Source organism: Mytilus galloprovincialis, chromosome 14, assembly GCF_965363235.1.
Source record: "Mytilus galloprovincialis chromosome 14, xbMytGall1.hap1.1, whole genome shotgun sequence".
NCBI classification, from domain to species: Eukaryota; Metazoa; Mollusca; class Bivalvia; order Mytilida; family Mytilidae; genus Mytilus; species Mytilus galloprovincialis.
This window is the reverse complement of record NC_134851.1, coordinates 37,010,246-37,029,716: the sequence shown is the minus strand read 5'-3', so window position 1 is coordinate 37,029,716 and position 19,471 is coordinate 37,010,246. Positions and strand designations below refer to the sequence as shown.

The 19,471-nt window shown below is 35.9% G+C and overlaps 1 protein-coding gene across 1 annotated transcript in view; it reads left to right on the top strand.

Moving 5' to 3' along the window:
- The first annotated feature begins 1,477 nt into the window (after positions 1–1,477).
- The window catches only part of LOC143059053 (NEDD8 ultimate buster 1-like), a 48,233-nt gene continuing 30,239 nt past the window's right edge, over positions 1,478–19,471 (top strand). The window contains exons 1-8 of the mRNA XM_076232522.1: positions 1,478–1,587; positions 3,053–3,184; positions 3,664–3,831; positions 4,547–4,717; positions 6,219–6,348; positions 7,841–7,914; positions 9,194–9,300; positions 11,082–11,191. Of these exons, the coding sequence (XP_076088637.1) occupies positions 3,056–3,184; positions 3,664–3,831; positions 4,547–4,717; positions 6,219–6,348; positions 7,841–7,914; positions 9,194–9,300; positions 11,082–11,191 (889 nt within the window). The 5' untranslated portion in view covers positions 1,478–1,587; positions 3,053–3,055. The remainder of the gene's footprint in view (positions 1,588–3,052; positions 3,185–3,663; positions 3,832–4,546; positions 4,718–6,218; positions 6,349–7,840; positions 7,915–9,193; positions 9,301–11,081; positions 11,192–19,471) is intronic.

Here is a 19,471-nt window from a genome sequence, read left to right as displayed (position 1 = left end):
TAGATTAGACCTGCTGAGTTATTTATTTTCAATACATTGCAAGTCAGGTAATTTATTTTCAAACTACCACAGAACAAACCATTTATTTTTGTGATTATCAAGGCTGAGTTATTTATTTTCAAAATCCTCCTGCCCCCCCCCCCCCCCCCCCCCCCAAGAATATCAAATGGTCGTCCCCTTAATGTGACCTATGTAATTAGAATTACCATCGGATGAGTACGCATACATTTATATTCAGGATCCTTTGGTTTAATCCATGTAGTGCTAAAAAGAATGCTTGCTAAACCCTACTTTGTTTTCATAATTTTATTTCATATAGTTTAAAATTCCATATTTGAAAATCTTAAAAAAAAATCCATATTGTGTTTTCATAGTTTTTAATCAGTTCCTGCCGATTTATTAATGGCTTGTATCTCAAAACTAAGCATATATATCGGACCCCTTATTTTTTTCTGCCTTTTTAATTACTTTATTTTTCTACTTTTAATCTATGAACCCCCCCCCCCCCCCCCCCACCATCTATAGGGCCTAGACTTCTAAAAAGCTTGTTATCAGTTTGAAACTTTAAATAGTAGCGAACATCCTTGACATACAATTCGTTGCTGCTTTTGAGTACTATACAGGATTTCAGATTTTTTACATGTCAACATTTGTTACTATTTGACTGACACTTTAGATAAACCATAGTACTGGCTTGTATGAGGTATATATTAACATGTAGAATTTTACATGTGTAGAAGAATCTGCTTACCCTTCCGGGGCACATGAGGTCGCCTCAAGTTTTTTTTAAATGGTTCGATCTCAGTGTTTTGTTATCTATGTTGTGTTTTGTACTGTTGTTTGTCTCTTTGTCTTTTTCCTTTTTTAGGCATGGCGTTGTAGTTTTATCAGTTTTCGACTTATGATTTTAAATGTCCCTTTGGTATCTTTCGACTCTTCTTCTGTCATTCTGTCGGTTTTTTTTTTTATTATTAAAACTATTTATGCAACATGCTATTCTTGATAGTCCAAAAACTTGAACACCTTTAAACTCTTTAAATAATGATCGCCAACAGACGATAAGCTTGTTGGAAAAGCTACTATTTGTTGTAAACGTTGGTGCTCCAAACACTTTACTTACTTTACTTTAGTCTGTACTGTTCGCCTATATCAGACGACCCACTTTTCAGTGTGAATATCATATATATATATTGTCAGTTAATCCAATACACTAATATTGATTGTTTATACACATTAACCACCACCTCTATTAAACTTTAGAGTGCTCCAAACAACGGAGGAATTTACGTACTACATACAATACAATTGTTTCGGATAATTATTTTAATGCACATGCATTCTTTAAAATACAGAAAAGTTTAATTTTAAACCGGTAATAGATAAGAATAAATACATTTGAACAAAATATAATAGCAAACGGGGAGTATTAAAAAAAAAACCAAAGTTAACCTTGTACGAAAGTACGGTCCTCCTGACCAAAACATTGGAAAATCCGTAAAAAACGTTACAAGCATAAAATGAAGTGACATCATACATGTATCTATAAGCTAAAACAGCAATATCGTTCTATGTAATCCGTTGGAAAAGGTAACTTAATCACAAATGTTGAAAATGAAAATAGCCTTTGCAGACTTAATGATGTGTTGTTATGTATAAATAGAAATTAAAACGCATATGTGTTTCGAAAATAATTTGTGAAACATTTTCAGGTAGGAAAGATTTAGAGCTGCCTTTTGGAAAACTGGGGTCAATTATGGTCCACCTTTCCTCTGAATCAGCTTTATAGACGGAGATAGTATACAGATTTTCTCTAAATATATAATCATGATAATCTGATAGCCTTACCGGACGCAATACACCTTATCGCTATTCCCGGCTGACCCGTCCGCTTGAACTTTTGACGTCAACAACAATCACTTTTCCATTGTGGCGTCAGACATTTTGTTTTATGACGTCAAAATTTTACGGGAACCTGTGTGATTTCCAGCAATGGCGGACAAATAGCGATAAGGTGTATTATGACTGGACACAATTAAGAACGATTTTTAATGTTTGCCCCCTTATATTATATTTATGAATGATAATTAATAAATGTTTCTATTAATTAAAAACCCACTACATTACTTGTGTTTTCACGAAAAAAAAAGTTCATGCGCACTTAGTTAATGTTGCAGATGACGAAAAATTAAGTTTCGTAAATGTCAAAATAATGACTCCCTCTCTTGGAAATTACATGAATAAAGCACACAAGGTAGTGCAAATTGCCTTCTTTTGTCATTATATAGATGGGAAAATATCTCCTGAATCTGTTCATATGTGTGATACCCTTTATCTTGCCAAAATAATCCAAAAATGAACGTTTTCTAAGACTCGGGTGACCCTGAGCATTGTCAGAAGAAAATAGTATTTTTATTGAAAAGTCCCGAGAACTCCGAAAGTAAAGGTTAGATATAAATTAAAATCATTGGTTCACTAACTAAAAAGAGAATTCAGTGCTTCTTAGACGAAAGAACTTGCAGAAAAACAAAAAAATCTGAATTATTTCCTTTTCAAAGAAATTTTTTTGTCGCTAATTTAGTCTTCAACTACTGCTGAAGAATTTGAAGTAAAATACCATATTACACTTATTTTTTTAGGAAATGTGTTTAAGATAAGATTAATGTATGTTTCATAAATTTAGATCATTGTCATTGATTTTTTCTGCCAGATATATAAATATAGTGCCGTTCGTAATTGCGTCCATATTGGGCTTGCTAGACCCATAAAACCAGGTCATGAAAATCTTACCAAAGTATCCCAACGTAAATAGAAAATTATGTGTGTTATGATTCAAAATGAAAAGCATTCATACATCTTTAATTCTATGGTACAAACAATTCAAGAAAAGTATTCTACAAACATGACAAAGAAAAAAAATAATTAAAGTTCAAAAATCGTTCGTAATTGTGTCCAGTGAGGCTACTCTTTATCATGTTTATGCAATTCATTTTAGTGTTTGTTTGTCATTTAAGCTCAATATAATAATTTAATAACAACATGTTTTTATTTACAGAACATGATGGCAGAAAACTATACAAAAGAGCTAAACCAGAAGAATGTTAGAGAAAAGTTAAATTATGAGAAGATTAAGCTGTGGCTACCACCTTATACAACAGAAAGTGATGAAAAAGGAGACATACCTAAAGTATGTTCATGTAACAACAACACAACCACTTGCAGCAGAACCATAGCTCTAAGATCCTTATGATATTTTTTGACTATTTGCTAACCATCTATCTAGTTGAGAGGAGCATTTACTGTACTCTAAACATGTTAATGACTGTTAAATTAAATGAACATGATGAATAGAAATTGGGTTTTAAAGGATGATTATCAAAAAGACACTTACTCACTCTGCAACCAAACAACAAAATTAAAAGCTTAATGAAAATAGAAATATTCAATAGTAAGAACAAACAGTGATATGGGGTATACATGTGCATCAATGAAACTAACTCATCAACAAAATCAGTTTGCACAAAAATGAAAGAAAAAAAACTATGCATGTTTCAAATTTATTTTACTTCTCTGTTTTTAGAAATATATTAATACAATTTGAACCTGTTAAACTACATGTATGTATACTTAAACTGTAAAACAAGCATATTTTTTATTATTATTTAGGATTTAGTTGATAGATTTAGTAAAGATTTAAAATTACCAGAAGATGAAATCACAGAAATATTTGAATCTTTGAGAGTTCATGCTATACAGAAACTTCAGGAAAGAAACAAGTTCCAGGAATCTGGACTAGCCACAATCAAAGTCAAAATATCTGGACAAAAGTCAAAGGTATATAGTTACAGTTAATAACATAAAATGAGGGGAACCTAGCTTTTATAAATTTTATTTTTGCCCATGAATGGTCTTCATTATAAGTACCAAGATGTCACTGATGTGAATATTGTAGATAGGAATGAAACATATTCTACAGCAATGTAAAGGGTATACAGTCAAGGTAATTCCATTAAATTCCTTCTTGATGGTGAATTTTCAAGGACAGTTAATCTTAGGGAATTTGTGTGTCTCTATTTAAAAAATCTCCATATTAGAGAATATTAAGGGGATGCAGAATTATTACCAATGAGAGAAGTATCCAGCACAGTTCAAATGATGAAGGTATAAGCAATTATAGGTCAAAGTACATCCTTCAACAATTAGAAAAACCCATATATAATTTATATGAATGGAAGATTGGAAGAACAGAAGTTATTGATTTTCTTAATACCGTAGAATCAAAGTAGTTCACTTATGCTTGTTGTAAAAGAATTCGTAATTTTACAAGTGCCTAGCTACAAATTTTAATATCAAAATGGCTGTCCATAACATGTCTTAAAGGTCTGCTTTGAAGTATAATTTTTTTTTATTTTTATATTACAAATGTATTAGAATGAAAATTATTATTTCAGGTCTTGCCTTATGCTCATTTTAACTTATTAAGCATATATATTTGTTTCTTTTTAATTTGATTTTTTCAATTTATTGCATTGGTATTTATGTGTTTCAGGAAGAAACTAAACATAGTCTTACATCTGTAGAGATTTCATTAGACAGTAAAGGACAGGACTTTAGAAAGATGATTTCAGATAGAATAGGCATCCCACAAGATCAGCTGAAAATCATTTGTCAGGGAAAAGTTGTCGGGAATGATACAACATTGAAGGAACAAAATGTCAAAGTATGAAGTTTGATATATAATTATATAAGGGGCTCTAGAACTTATGTACCAATAGGAGTAAAGTTGTAGTTTATTTTAAGGCTTTTTTATCATCATGAATGTACGTGGATACATCGAGAGATTTTATTTTTGAACATGGGTCCTTGGCAATTAATTGTTGTATATACAAAGAAGATGTGATATGAATTTCAATGAAACAACTCTCCACTAGAAACCAAATGGTGTATATCAATGTAGCATTAAACAACCAAAGGCCATTTTAAAGCCTTGAACAATGAGCAAAACCTATAGTGTATAGTCAGCTATAAAAGGCTTCAGAATGATGTAAAGCAATCTAAATGAAAAAAAAAATTGCTGATTAATATATAAAACAGTGTCAAATTTCCAGGTAATGTCTTGAATAAAAACTCATTTAAAGTATGTTGATTGCTATTTATTAGTCATTTATGTATATTTTAGATGTTTAGATAGCATACAGTTGTAATATTAGTTTTATCGTCCTCCTAACGTACCAACAAATATATCTTCATTTGTTCTTTGTACACACTGTAGTTTATGTTCAGACAATAACAAGGAATAAAAAAGTATATCTATAATGTTGATCACTATATTGAAATATAGCTTTTTCATCAATTAACCACTGGACAATAAGTAAGCAACAATTAATTAATCATTTTGAAATAGGGGAAACTTTATTTACAATGTAAGTGAGAAATAAGATTCATTTTAGAAGTATGCAAATGCAAGACATATATCCTACTTTATTTTAAAGAGTAGCTCACAAGTTTCAGTCCTACATTTACCCCAGTGTCAGAATCAGAGGCTGCTAAACAACAAGGGGAGATAACAAATTTCATGTCTTTTTTAACTTATTTATTAGAATAGTTCACAAGTTTTGGTCCTGTGTTTATCTGTGTCAGATTCAGAGGCCCATAAACAACAAGGGGAGTTAACCAAGTTCATGTCCTTTTTATTTATGTTTCAGAATAGTTCTCAAGTTTAGTCCAGTGTTTATCTGTGTCAGAATCAAGGGCTGTTGAACAACAAGGGGAGATAACAAAGTTCATGTCTTTTTTATTTATTTTTCAGAATAGTTCACAAGTTTTCATCCTGTGTTTATCTGTGTCAGGATCAGAGGCTGCTAAACAACAAGAGGAGATAAGAAAGGTCGAGGTTTAAACTTATTTTTCAGAATGGTTCACAAGTTTTAGTCCTGTGTTTATCTGTCTCAGGATCAGAGGCTGCTAAACAACAAGAGGAGATAAGAAAGGTTGTGTTTTTAACTTATTTTTCAGAATGGTTCACAAGTTTTAGTCCTGTGTTTATCTGTCTCTGGATCAGAGGCTGCTAGACAACAAGGGGAGATAATAAAGTTCATGTTTTTAACTTATTTTTCAGAATATTTCTCAAGTTTCAGCCCTGTGTTTATCTGTATCAGAATCAGAGGCCCATAGACAACAAGGGAGATAACAAAGTTCATGTCCTTTTTTTCATTTTTCAGAATAGTTCACAAGTTTTAGTCCTGTGTTTATCTGTGTCAGAATCAGAGGCTGCTAAACAACAATTGGAGATAACAAAGTTTATGTCAACAAAGAAAGCTGCTGAACTCTTGTCAACACAGGCAGGGAAAGGTTGAACATATAATTTTAGTTATTTATTTTCATGGGTACTAATTTCAAGGATTGAGGAAAACTTGCATTTTTTGTTGATTTTTTATTTCATGATTTAGTCAATATGTGCTAATTACAAGCCCGTAGAAAATTTGTAATATTAACTTTAAAATTGTTGTTCAACTCATAAAATCCAAGAAAATAAGTTTCCCACAAAAAAAGAATCCACACATTAATATATATAATTTGTATTGAAAAATTAATGTAACCCCTGCACTGCACTTTTTTTTATTATGAGACTTTATAAAAAAATTCTTGCATTTTTGATTACATGCTTATTTAATATTTGTGGATTATTAACACTCCTGGTTAGTTGGGTCCAACCCTATTCTTTTATATTGCAGGTAGATAGGGTGTCTTCCTCCATCTTGGATTTTGAAATACATGTACCAGAAACGGGCCGCCAGAAACAATTGGTCTAGATCTATAATAAAATGTGTAAATTTTGAGAGTAGTAATTTATGTGAAAGAATTTTATAGAAAATGACATGCATGTCGTATATATAATATGGTTTTATTTTACAAAATAACAGAATACTTTTGTTTGAATCAATTTTTTCCAACTTTTCCACATATGGGGAGGCAACTCAAATGTAAGGGCAGATAATTCAGATAAAGTTACTTTTACAACATAATGTTTTAGGAATTTACCTATTTTTAATGTAGCAAGAAAATGGGTTCTGTGACCCCATTTTTTCTTTTTCTTATCTGAAAGCATAATATTAAAGCTATCTTCTCATATTTTATCACAAAATTCTATGGTGTAATTTTTGTTTTTATGGCAGAAAATTGGGTTTTCCATGCAGAATCTTACAAAATATGTCAAGTAGCGTGAAAATAAGCCCTTTGACCCATTCTTTGAATTTGTATTGTAAAAAGAGCATGATATAACCTACAATTTGGCAGATGTATTAAAAAATTCTATGGATTATCATATAGACACCCCTTCTACCTTAATGTATATAAACTTGCATTGTATATTGCAATATGTTCGAGGGATAAAATCATAAAAGGAGATGTGAGTATACATCACAACAACAGAATATCATTGAGAGAGAAACATGCAGTCTATTTTGCTCCCTTGTACCTTTTAACGCCTCCTAGAAAATTATAGAATTTCAATTTGATTATTTTGTAAGAAAAACAAACAAATGTATACAGTATTAGACAGTATGATATTATATAAGACAGTGATATTTTTGAAATTGAAATTAGCTAAATTTTATTTTTCAGTTAAACATGTTAAATGCGCTGTTAACGCCATGAAACTTGAGGAAAATTTAACACAGAAATAATCAACTGAATCATCTTAGGCTGTTAAACTCAATCTTGGAACAAACCATGACTAAAATAAAACATTGATATATGTATCTATGTCTTACATTCCATATGACATGTATGATGCAAAATTTTAAATGTATTTTGGTGATTAATTAAGTGATTTTCCCAACAGATGATGACGATTTTGAAATACAGATAGCTGACCAATCAGGCAGACCCCTGCAGTTACCAGCAGAAGAAAAGAAGGTATTGTGTATCTACTTAAAAGTTACTCTACCTTAATCTGAATTGACTCCAGGGATTACCAGTTATCCTGCTGAAGGTCTATAATTCACTTGAACACTCAAGTTTCCTTGATCATTACAAACTGACTGAAAAATATAACCCAAAGTATTGAATGTATTGTAAAAGACAATTCAGTATTCAATGTATTAAAGAACCTGATTTCCATTTGTTGCAAAAAAAAACCCACAGAAGGTTAAAATTTCAGATATCAAGATTTAATTAACACCGTTTCTGCATAAAATCTAATGAATATAATAATTGAAAATTATATAGGATATTAAGATAAGTTTTACACCACACTTTAGTTCCTAATACTGCAAATCTAGCTTGCCTTAAAGTCACAACATTTAATTTTGTAGTAAGATTAAGAATTGTTTATGGTAAGAGTTGTTTCTCTTTGCATGTACAGTTTTTGTTAATGATACAAATCTACCTGGATATTGAATAAGTTACATTACTGTTAGAAAAAGTCTACAAAACTTAAACTCAATTGTCACGTACTTTACATCGCATTTATAAATGATTTGTATGGAAAACTTTGGCGATATTACTGCCAAATATTCTCCACTTTACAGGCTTTTTGCACCTTTGGTTCATGTCAGATATAAATAATATAGCAATGCTGGTCGAAGGCATCCCATCCCTACATAAAATACAACGTCCGTTTACACAAAATAGTTTGTACACACGTTAATAATTTTGTATTAAACAAACTTTTTTGTAAATAAACCCTGCTCTTCAAGTATAAAGATGCAGAGTTAACGTACGTCATATCATTATTTCAAAGCGTTTAACATCGATTTCAAACAAATGCTTTGAAACTCTATGCATGCTATATGCAAGTGTTCATGTCAAACGCTCACGTGATACCAAAGGGACTAGACCTTATACGATGAAGATAAAACCCGAGGATTCTGGTAAAAAAGTTTTGAGCGGGAAATAGTAATACAAATATAAAATTTTTGGTAGGACAAAAAAATAAAATAAAATAAAATCTTGCTGGTAAATACAAATAAAAGATTTTCAGGCGGAACAAATTTATAGGGTCGGTCGGTAAAGGGCAAACAAACAATATTTTAATTTAAGCCTTAATGAGAAATAGATCTGTGAAACAATGACTTATTTATTTATATATGTGTCATATTTGTTTTAGGCTCTAACTTTAGCCATGACTTTACATGAGAAATAGATCTGTGAAACAATGACTTATTTATTTATATATGTGTCATATGTGTTTTAGGCTCTGACTTTAGCCATGACTTTACATGAGAAAGGGAGAGTTGCTCTAAAGAAGAAAGAAATAGCACAAGCATTGTTACTGTTATTAGAAGCAGATAAAGAGTTTAGGTAAATGTGGTTCATATAAGACATATTGAATAGTGGATACTAAAGGAGTAGGTTCAGTAAGACCCCTTTTTGGCCCAAAAATATAGCAGTTTTAGAAAAATGTGAAAATGTAATCTTTAAGCTATATTTTGGAAAGTAAAATGCCTCTGCTACATAAATATGAGCTGTTTTTTGACAATACAATGCCCAATTATCGCATTCTAGCATCATTAAGTCATGCTAAATTACTGAAATCTTCAAAATTTTACAATTTTGGTTAATTTTTAGTGGCATATTTGATAGATTTTTCATATTTAAGCTTGAATCAGAGCGTTTTTAATGACTAAATCAGTTAAAATCTTTCACATTAACTAATAGTATCAATTGAAATAGACACTTAAGTGTTTAAAAAGTGTCTAAAAACTTTTGTTAGATGAACCTGAAATTTGAGGCCAAAATCGGCTCTTACCGGACCTTCTCCTTTATCAGTATGAATATCAAGCAAGCCTGCTATGGCGAGCTGATATTTGAGCTGATGAAGTCAGTTTTGAAAAATTGAATGCCATTATTCTTTTTATCAGCAATCTGTCTTTACTCTATGTTTTTTGTAAAGAATATGAAGTAAAACAAAAAAATAAGTAAAACTACTTTTACTAATACAAAAATGTAGTTCGGCTGTGTCAATGAAGTCGCATCACGACATGCATTTCATTGATAAATTGAAGCAGATGCACTGTTCACAAAAACCAGAACATTTCCCTATTTAGTCTTTGTAAAAGATAATTTCTTTAAACTATCTACCTTAATCATTTTTTTCTGTCAACAAATTAATGTATATTTCATTTTTGGCATAAGACAACACACCGTAAACTACTGAAAGAGCAACTGCACCTTTGATGGGTTAGATTTTTTTCTTTGCATAAGATTATTTCTGCAGATAGTGTCTATTTGCTCCTGATAAAAAACTATTTAAAATAAGCAATTTTCCTCAATAAAATTTGACAATTAGAATTAGATTTCACATTATTGCCTAATTGCCAGAGTTCAAGGATTGGCAATAATGAATGTGTAATACCCAAATTAACATAAGTTTGAAGGATAATTGATAGGGCATTTAGATATTTGACTTTGCAAACATCATAGTAACATGTTACATGTATATAAAGACATATTATTTTATACAGTAAGTGCCGAGCTGATATTTTGAATGCAATAGACAATTATGCTGTTTTATGTTTGGACATTGTATGGTGTTATTTATGTATATAATGTCATATTATTTTACAGTAAGTGCCGAGCTGATATTTTGAATGCAATAGACAATTATGCTGTTTTATGTTTGGACATTGTATGGTGTTATTTATGTATATAATGTCATATTATTTTACAGTAAGTGCCGAGCTGATATTTTGAATGCAATAGACAATTATGCTGTTTTATGTTTGGACATTGTGTGGTGTTATTTATGTATATAATGTCATATTATTTTACAGTAAGTGCCGAGCTGATATTTTGAATGCAATAGACAATTATGCTGTTTTATGTTTGGACATTGTATGGTGTTATTTATGTATATAATGTCATATTATTTTACAGTAAGTGCCGAGCTGATATTTTGAATGCAATAGACAATTATGCTGTTTTATGTTTGGACATTGTATGGTGTTATTTATGTATATAATGTCATATTATTTTACAGTAAGTGCTGAGCTGATATTTTAAATGCTGTAGACAATTATGCTGTTTTATGTTTGGACATTGTATGGTGTTATTTATGTATATAATGTCATATTATTTTACAGTAAGTGCCGAGCTGACATTTTGAATGCTGTAGACAATTATGCTGTTTTATGTTTGGACATTGTATGGTGTTATTTATGTCTAAAGAATGTCGAAGATTTACCTGATGCAGGTTAGTATACTGTGGATTCATTATTATTCGTTGGATAACAATTTTTGTGGATTTTGTGGGCACAGAAGAACCACAAATCTAAATGTTCAAACAGTTGCAATTTTTCGATAGGGTTGTGTGCAGATTTTGGCAAAACTAAAAAATCAAATATCCACGAAAACTAGAGGTTTTCCTCCATCCACGAAAAAAAAAGAATCCACAGTAGATCTTCATAATGAAGCACTGTTAAGGGCCTCGGTGGCCGAGTGGTCAAAGTAGTCAAACTACCGGTAATTCATCCACAGTAGATCTTCATAATGAAGCACTGTTAAGGGCCTCGGTGGCCGAGTGGTTAAAGTAGTCAAACTACCGGTACTTCATCCACAGTAGATCTTCATAATGAAGCACTGTTAAGGGCCTCGGTGGCCGAGTGGTCAAAGTAGTCAAACTACCGGTACTTCATCCACAGTAGATCTTCATAATGAAGCACTGTTAAGGGCCTCGGTGGCCGAGTGGTTAAAGTAGTCAAACTACCGGTACTTCATCCACAGTAGATCTTCATAATGAAGCACTGTTAAGGGCCTCGGTGGCCGAGTGGTCAAAGTAGTCAAACTACCGGTACTTCATCCACAGTAGATCTTTATTATGAAGCACTGTTAAGGGCCTCGGTGGCCGAGTGGTCAAAGTAGTCAAACTACCTGTACTTCATCCACAGTAGATCTTCATAATGAAGCACTGTTAAGGGCCTCGGTGGCCGAGTGGTTAAAGTAGTCAAACTACCGGTACTTCATCCACAGTAGATCTTTATTATGAAGCACTGTTTAGGGCCTCGGTGGCCGAGTGGTCAAAGTAGTCAAACTACCGGTACTTCATCCACAGTAGATCTTTATTATGAAGCACTGTTAAGGGCCTCGGTGGCCGAGTGGTCAAAGTAGTCAAACTACCTGTACTTCATCCACAGTAGATCTTCATAATGAAGCACTGTTAAGGGCCTTGGTGGCCGAGTGGTTAAAGTAGTCAAACTACCGGTACTTCATCCACAGTAGATCTTTATTATGAAGCACTGTTAAGGGCCTCGGTGGCCGAGTGGTCAAAGTAGTCAAACTACCGGTACTTCATCCACAGTAGATCTTTATTATGAAGCACTGTTAAGGGCCTCGGTGGCCGAGTGGTCAAAGTAGTCAAACTACCGGTACTTCATCCACAGTAGATCTTTATTATGAAGCACTGTTAAGGGCCTCGGTGGCCGAGTGGTCAAAGTAGTCAAACTACCGGTACTTCATCCACAGTAGATCTTTATTATGAAGCACTGTTTAGGGCCTTGGTGGCCGAGTGGTCAAAGTAGTCAAACTACCTGTACTTCATCCACAGTAGATCTTTATTATGAAGCACTGTTTAGGGCCTTGGTGGCCGAGTGGTCAAAGTAGTCAAACTACCTGTACTTCATCCACAGTAGATCTTTATTATGAAGCACTGTTTAGGGCCTCGGTGGCCGAGTGGTCAAAGTAGTCAAACTACCTGTACTTCATCCACAGTAGATCTTTATTATGAAGCACTGTTAAGGGCCTTGGTGGCCGAGTGGTCACAGTAGATCTTTATTATGAAGCACTGTTAAGGGTCTCGGTGGCCGAGTGGTCACAGTAGATCTTTATTATGAAGCACTGTTAAGGGCCTCGGTGGCCGAGTGGTCAAAGTAGTCAAACTACCGGTACTTCATCCACAGTAGATCTTTATTATGAAGCACTGTTAAGGGCCTCGGTGGCCGAGTGGTTAAAGTAGTCAAACTACCTGTACTTCATCCACAGTAGATCTTTATTATGAAGCACTGTTAAGGGCCTCGGTGGCCGAGTGGTCAAAGTAGTCAAACTACCGGTACTTCATCCACAGTAGATCTTCATAATGAAGCACTGTTAAGGGCCTCGGTGGCCGAGTGGTCAAAGTAGTCAAACTACCGGTACTTCATCCACAGTAGATCTTTATTATGAAGCACTGTTAAGGGCCTCGGTGGCCGAGTGGTCAAAGTAGTCAAACTACCGGTACTTCATCCACAGTAGATCTTTGTTATGAAGCACTGTTAAGGGCCTCGGTGGCCGAGTGGTCAAAGTAGTCAAACTACCGGTACTTCATCCACAGTAGATCTTTATTATGAAGCACTGTTAAGGGCCTCGGTGGCCGAGTGGTCAAAGTAGTCAAACTACTGGTACTTCATCCACAGTAGATCTTTATTATGAAGCACTGTTAAGGGCCTCGGTGGCCGAGTGGTCAAAGTAGTCAAACTACCGGTACTTCATCCACAGTAGATCTTTATTATGAAGCACTGTTAAGGGCCTCGGTGGCCGAGTGGTCAAAGTAGTCAAACTACCGGTACTTCATCCACAGTAGATCTTTATTATGAAGCACTGTTAAGGGCCTCGGTGGCCGAGTGGTTAAAGTAGTCAAACTACCGGTACTTCATCCACAGTAGATCTTTATTATGAAGCACTGTTTAGGGCCTCGGTGGCCGAGTGGTTAAAGTAGTCAAACTACCTGTACTTCATCCACAGTAGATCTTTATTATGAAGCACTGTTTAGGGCCTCGGTGGCCTAGTGGTTAAAGTAGTCAAACTACCTGTACTTCATCCACAGTAGATCTTTATTATGAAGCACTGTTTAGGGCCTCGGTGGCCGAGTGGTCAAAGTAGTCAAACTACCGGTACTTCATCCACAGTAGATCTTTATTATGAAGCACTGTTAAGGGCCTCGGTGGCCGAGTGGTCAAAGTAGTCAAACTACTGGTACTTCATCCACAGTAGATCTTTATTATGAAGCACTGTTAAGGGCCTCGGTGGCCGAGTGGTCAAAGTAGTCAAACTACCGGTACTTCATCCACAGTAGATCTTTATTATGAAGCACTGTTAAGGGCCTCGGTGGCCGAGTGGTCAAAGTAGTCAAACTACCGGTACTTCATCCACAGTAGATCTTTATTATGAAGCACTGTTAAGGGCCTCGGTGGCCGAGTGGTTAAAGTAGTCAAACTACCGGTACTTCATCCACAGTAGATCTTTATTATGAAGCACTGTTTAGGGCCTCGGTGGCCGAGTGGTTAAAGTAGTCAAACTACCTGTACTTCATCCACAGTAGATCTTTATTATGAAGCACTGTTTAGGGCCTCGGTGGCCTAGTGGTTAAAGTAGTCAAACTACCTGTACTTCATCCACAGTAGATCTTTATTATGAAGCACTGTTTAGGGCCTCGGTGGCCGAGTGGTCAAAGTAGTCAAACTACCGGTACTTCATCCACAGTAGATCTTTATTATGAAGCACTGTTAAGGGCCTCGGTGGCCGAGTGGTCAAAGTAGTCAAACTACCTGTACTTCATCCACAGTAGATCTTTATTATGAAGCACTGTTTAGGGCCTCGGTGGCCGAGTGGTTAAAGTAGTCAAACTACCGGTACTTCATCCACAGTAGATCTTTATTATGAAGCACTGTTAAGGGCCTCGGTGGCCGAGTGGTCAAAGTAGTCAAACTACCGGTACTTCATCCACAGTAGATCTTTATTATGAATCACTGTTTAGGGCCTTGGTGGCCGAGTGGTCAAAGTAGTCAAACTACCGGTACTTCATCCACAGTAGATCTTTATTATGAAGCACTGTTAAGGGCCTCGGTGGCCGAGTGGTCAAAGTAGTCAAACTACCTGTACTTCATCCACAGTAGATCTTTATTATGAAGCACTGTTAAGGGCCTCGGTGGCCGAGTGGTCAAAGTAGTCAAACTACCGGTACTTCATCCACAGTAGATCTTTATTATGAAGCACTGTTAAGGGCCTCGGTGGCCGAGTGGTCAAAGTAGTCAAACTACCGGTACTTCATCCACAGTAGATCTTTATTATGAAGCACTGTTAAGGGCCTCGGTGGCCGAGTGGTCAAAGTAGTCAAACTACCTGTACTTCATCCACAGTAGATCTTTATTATGAAGCACTGTTAAGGGCCTCGGTGGCCGAGTGGTCAAAGCAGGGCTTTCAATAGAAGGCGGTAGGCGGCGATTTTCGTCGTCTACTTGAAGGAAATCCGCCGCCTACTTTGCTCAAAATTGTAAAATTAAAAAATCAATAAAAATGACTGAAGGGGAAATTTACGCTGTTGACACAACCAGGGGATTTCCGATAAAGTGTGGTTGATATTTATAAACTTTCCCTATCTACGTGAAGTGACCCGAGTAGTCACGAACGCCTAGGCTGGGATCGCTATCAACAAGGAGAGTAAGGCGAAAACTACTGAAAGTAGAAACCAGCAGAAGGCACCCGAACACCGTCCGTAAACAGACTCCTGATTGGTCGATTTACAACCGGTTTTCTTAAACGACCTACGATTGGTGTAATTAATAGGCGTGTACGAAAATGAGTAAATGAAAACAAACTGACATCAGTCAATGGATTAGAAAAATACAAAAACAAGGTGCTTTATAAATATTGAATGGAAATACAACTTATTCAAAGGAGAACACTGTATATTTTCACAATGTTAAAATAAAATAAAAAAACAAACAAACTCCAATATAAACAACGTACAGCCACTGACCCACGTGTTCGCAAGGACACCGATCACAAGTTTGTTTTAGATTCAAATCCTATTACATAGAGTGAACTACATGGACATGTTCCTTTATAACTATGTTGGCTTTGTATTAGAAATTAAATAAATTGGTGTCGCAATCTTCTTTTCTTTGTATCTGTAAAGCATCACTGTCAAATTTGGGGCCACTTTAGGGTCTTCTGACTTCAATGCACAATACAACGATGTACCCACACTCAATGCCCATGTCAAGGATCATATAATTTATTATCCTGTTAAGGATTTGTCTGCCTCTGTTGTATCTACTGAACTGAATGTTAACTGCCGTAGCAATACTCAGGATGTCGGATGATAGCAACTTTGACTTTTAGAAACAACAATGTTAAGCCAATTAAAAATACAAGATTTTAATCAATATCAATTATATTTTTCTTTAATTAAGCAGATCCATCATCTGACATAATCATTATCACCATGGGCTTTGCTCATTGTTGAAGGCTGTACAGTGACCTATAGTTGTTAATGTCTGTGTCATTTTGGTCTCTTGTGGATAGTTGTTTCATTGGCAATCATGCCACATCTTCTTTTTTTTATATGTTTACCTTGACTTGTCTGTGAATGTTCATAATTGATCATAGACTAGTTCAAATTACAAATTTACATAAAGTCTTGGGATAATTTATAATTTACCTTCCAAGTAAAAAGTATTTAGAGTACGTCAAATTTTACTCATTATATATAATTTACTAGAGTTGAATTCATACAGTTTTGGTAATATTAGGCAGTAAAACATAAGATGAAGAATTGATACTTTTCAGTTTTTCACTCTTTATACCTGAAATGAAAATCAATACAAATCAACTCAAGAAGTTCAAGCATAATATCAAGTATAATAAAATTTTATTAATGAATAAATATGATCTTTCCCTATATTATCACCATGTCATTGCTATTCTCAAACAACTTCAAATACAAGCTTTAAGTTGAAGTCTGGATCAAATGCAAAGATAAATGTAATCTGTATTTACAGAAAATCCAACCATGCTACAAATTTTAATCAAACATTTACATTATCTTCATTAAAAAAATGATGTTTTGAGAGGACTGAAACAGGGTCCAGGAGACTCCCAGAATGCAGGATTTTGCACCATTTTAAAAAAAAATTCCGGGGCCCTTGAGCGGGCCCCAGACCCCCGGCCATAGGTTCGACGAGCAAGCTCGTCGCCGCGGCCGGCTTCGCCGTCCGCATTCATGGGACTCCTATTTTTTGGTTTTATCCTCCTACTTCTAAACTTATTGAAAGCCCTGTCAAAGTAGTCAAACTACCTGTACTTCATCCACAGTAGATCTTTATTATGAAGCACTGTTAAGGGCCTCGGTGGCCGAGTGGTCAAAGTAGTCAAACTACCGGTACTTCATCCACAGTAGATCTTTATTATGAAGCACTGTTAAGGGCCTCGGTGGCCGAGTGGTTAAAGTAGTCAAACTACCGGTACTTCATCCACAGTAGATCTTTATTATGAAGCACTGTTAAGGGCCTCGGTGGCCGAGTGGTCAAAGTAGTCAAACTACCGGTACTTCATCCACAGTAGATCTTTATTATGAAGCACTGTTAAGGGCCTCGGTGGCCGAGTGGTCAAAGTAGTCAAACTACCGGTACTTCATCCACAGTAGATCTTTATTATGAAGCACTGTTAAGGGCCTCGGTGGCCGAGTGGTCAAAGTAGTCAAACTACCGGTACTTCATCCACAGTAGATCTTCATAATGAAGCACTGTTAAGGGCCTCGGTGGCCGAGTGGTCAAAGTAGTCAAACTACCGGTACTTCATCCACAGTAGATCTTTATTATGAAGCACTGTTTAGGGCCTCGGTGGCCGAGTGGTCAAAGTAAACAAACTACCGGTACTTCATCCACAGTAGATCTTTATTATGAAGCACTGTTTAGGGCCTTGGTGGCCGAGTGGTCAAAGTAGTCAAACTACCTGTACTTCATCCACAGTAGATCTTTATTATGAAGCACTGTTTAGGGCCTTGGTGGCCGAGTGGTCAAAGTAAACAAACTACCGGTACTTCATCCACAGTAGATCTTTATTATGAAGCACTGTTAAGGGCCTCGGTGGCCGAGTGGTCAAAGTAGTCAAACTACCTGTACTTCATCCACAGTAGATCTTTATTATGAAGCACTGTTTAGGGCCTTGGTGGCCGAGTGGTCAAAGTAAACAAACTACCGGTACTTCATCCACAGTAGATCTTTATTATGAAGCACTGTTAAGGGCCTCGGTGGCCGAGTGGTCAAAGTAGTCAAACTACCGGTACTTCATCCACAGTAGATCTTTATTATGAAGCACTGTTTAGGGCCTTGGTGGCCGAGTGGTCAAAGTAGTCAAACTACCGGTACTTCATCCACAGTAGATCTTTATTATGAAGCACTGTTTAGGGCCTTGGTGGCCGAGTGGTCAAAGTAGTCAAACTACCGGTACTTCATCCACAGTAGATCTTTATTATGAAGCACTGTTAAGGGCCTCGGTGGCCGAGTGGTCAAAGTAGTCAAACTACCGGTACTTCATCCACAGTAGATCTTTATTATGAAGCACTGTTAAGGGCCTCGGTGGCCGAGTGGTCAAAGTAGTCAAACTACCTGTACTTCATCCACAGTAGATCTTTATTATGAAGCACTGTTAAGGGCCTCGGTGGCCGAGTGGTCAAAGTAGTCAAACTACCGGTACTTCATCCACAGTAGATCTTTATTATGAAGCACTGTTAAGGGCCTCGGTGGCCGAGTGGTCAAAGTAGTCAAACTACCGGTACTTCATCCACAGTAGATCTTTGTTATGAAGCACTGTTAAGGGCCTCGGTGGCCGAGTGGTCAAAGTAGTCAAACTACCGGTACTTCATCCACAGTAGATCTTTATTATGAAGCACTGTTAAGGGCCTCGGTGGCCGAGTGGTCAAAGTAGTCAAACTACCGGTACTTCATCCACAGTAGATCTTTATTATGAAGCACTGTTAAGGGCCTCGGTGGCCGAGTGGTTAAAGTAGTCAAACTACCGGTACTTCATCCACAGTAGATCTTTATTATGAAGCACTGTTTAGGGCCTTGGTGGCCGAGTGGTTAAAGTAGTCAAACTACCTGTACTTCATCCACAGTAGATCTTTATTATGAAGCACTGTTAAGGGCCTCGGTGGCCGAGTGGTCAAAGTAGTCAAACTACCGGTACTTCATCCACAGTAGATCTTTATTATGAAGCACTGTTAAGGGCCTCGGTGGCCGAGTGGTCAAAGTAGTCAAACTACCGGTACTTCATCCACAGTAGATCTTTATTATGAAGCACTGTTAAGGGCCTCGGTGGCCGAGTGGTCAAAGTAGTCAAACTACCGGTACTTCATCCACAGTAGATCTTTATTATGAAGCACTGTTAAGGGCCTCGGTGGCCGAGTGGTTAAAGTAGTCAAACTACCGGTACTTCATCCACAGTAGATCTTTATTATGAAGCACTGTTTAGGGCCTCGGTGGCCGAGTGGTTAAAGTAGTCAAACTACCTGTACTTCATCCACAGTAGATCTTTATTATGAAGCACTGTTTAGGGCCTCGGTGGCCTAGTGGTTAAAGTAGTCAAACTACCGGTACTTCATCCACAGTAGATCTTTATTATGAAGCACTGTTTAGGGCCTCGGTGGCCGAGTGGTTAAAGTAGTCAAACTACCTGTACTTCATCCACAGTAGATCTTTATTATGAAGCACTGTTTAGG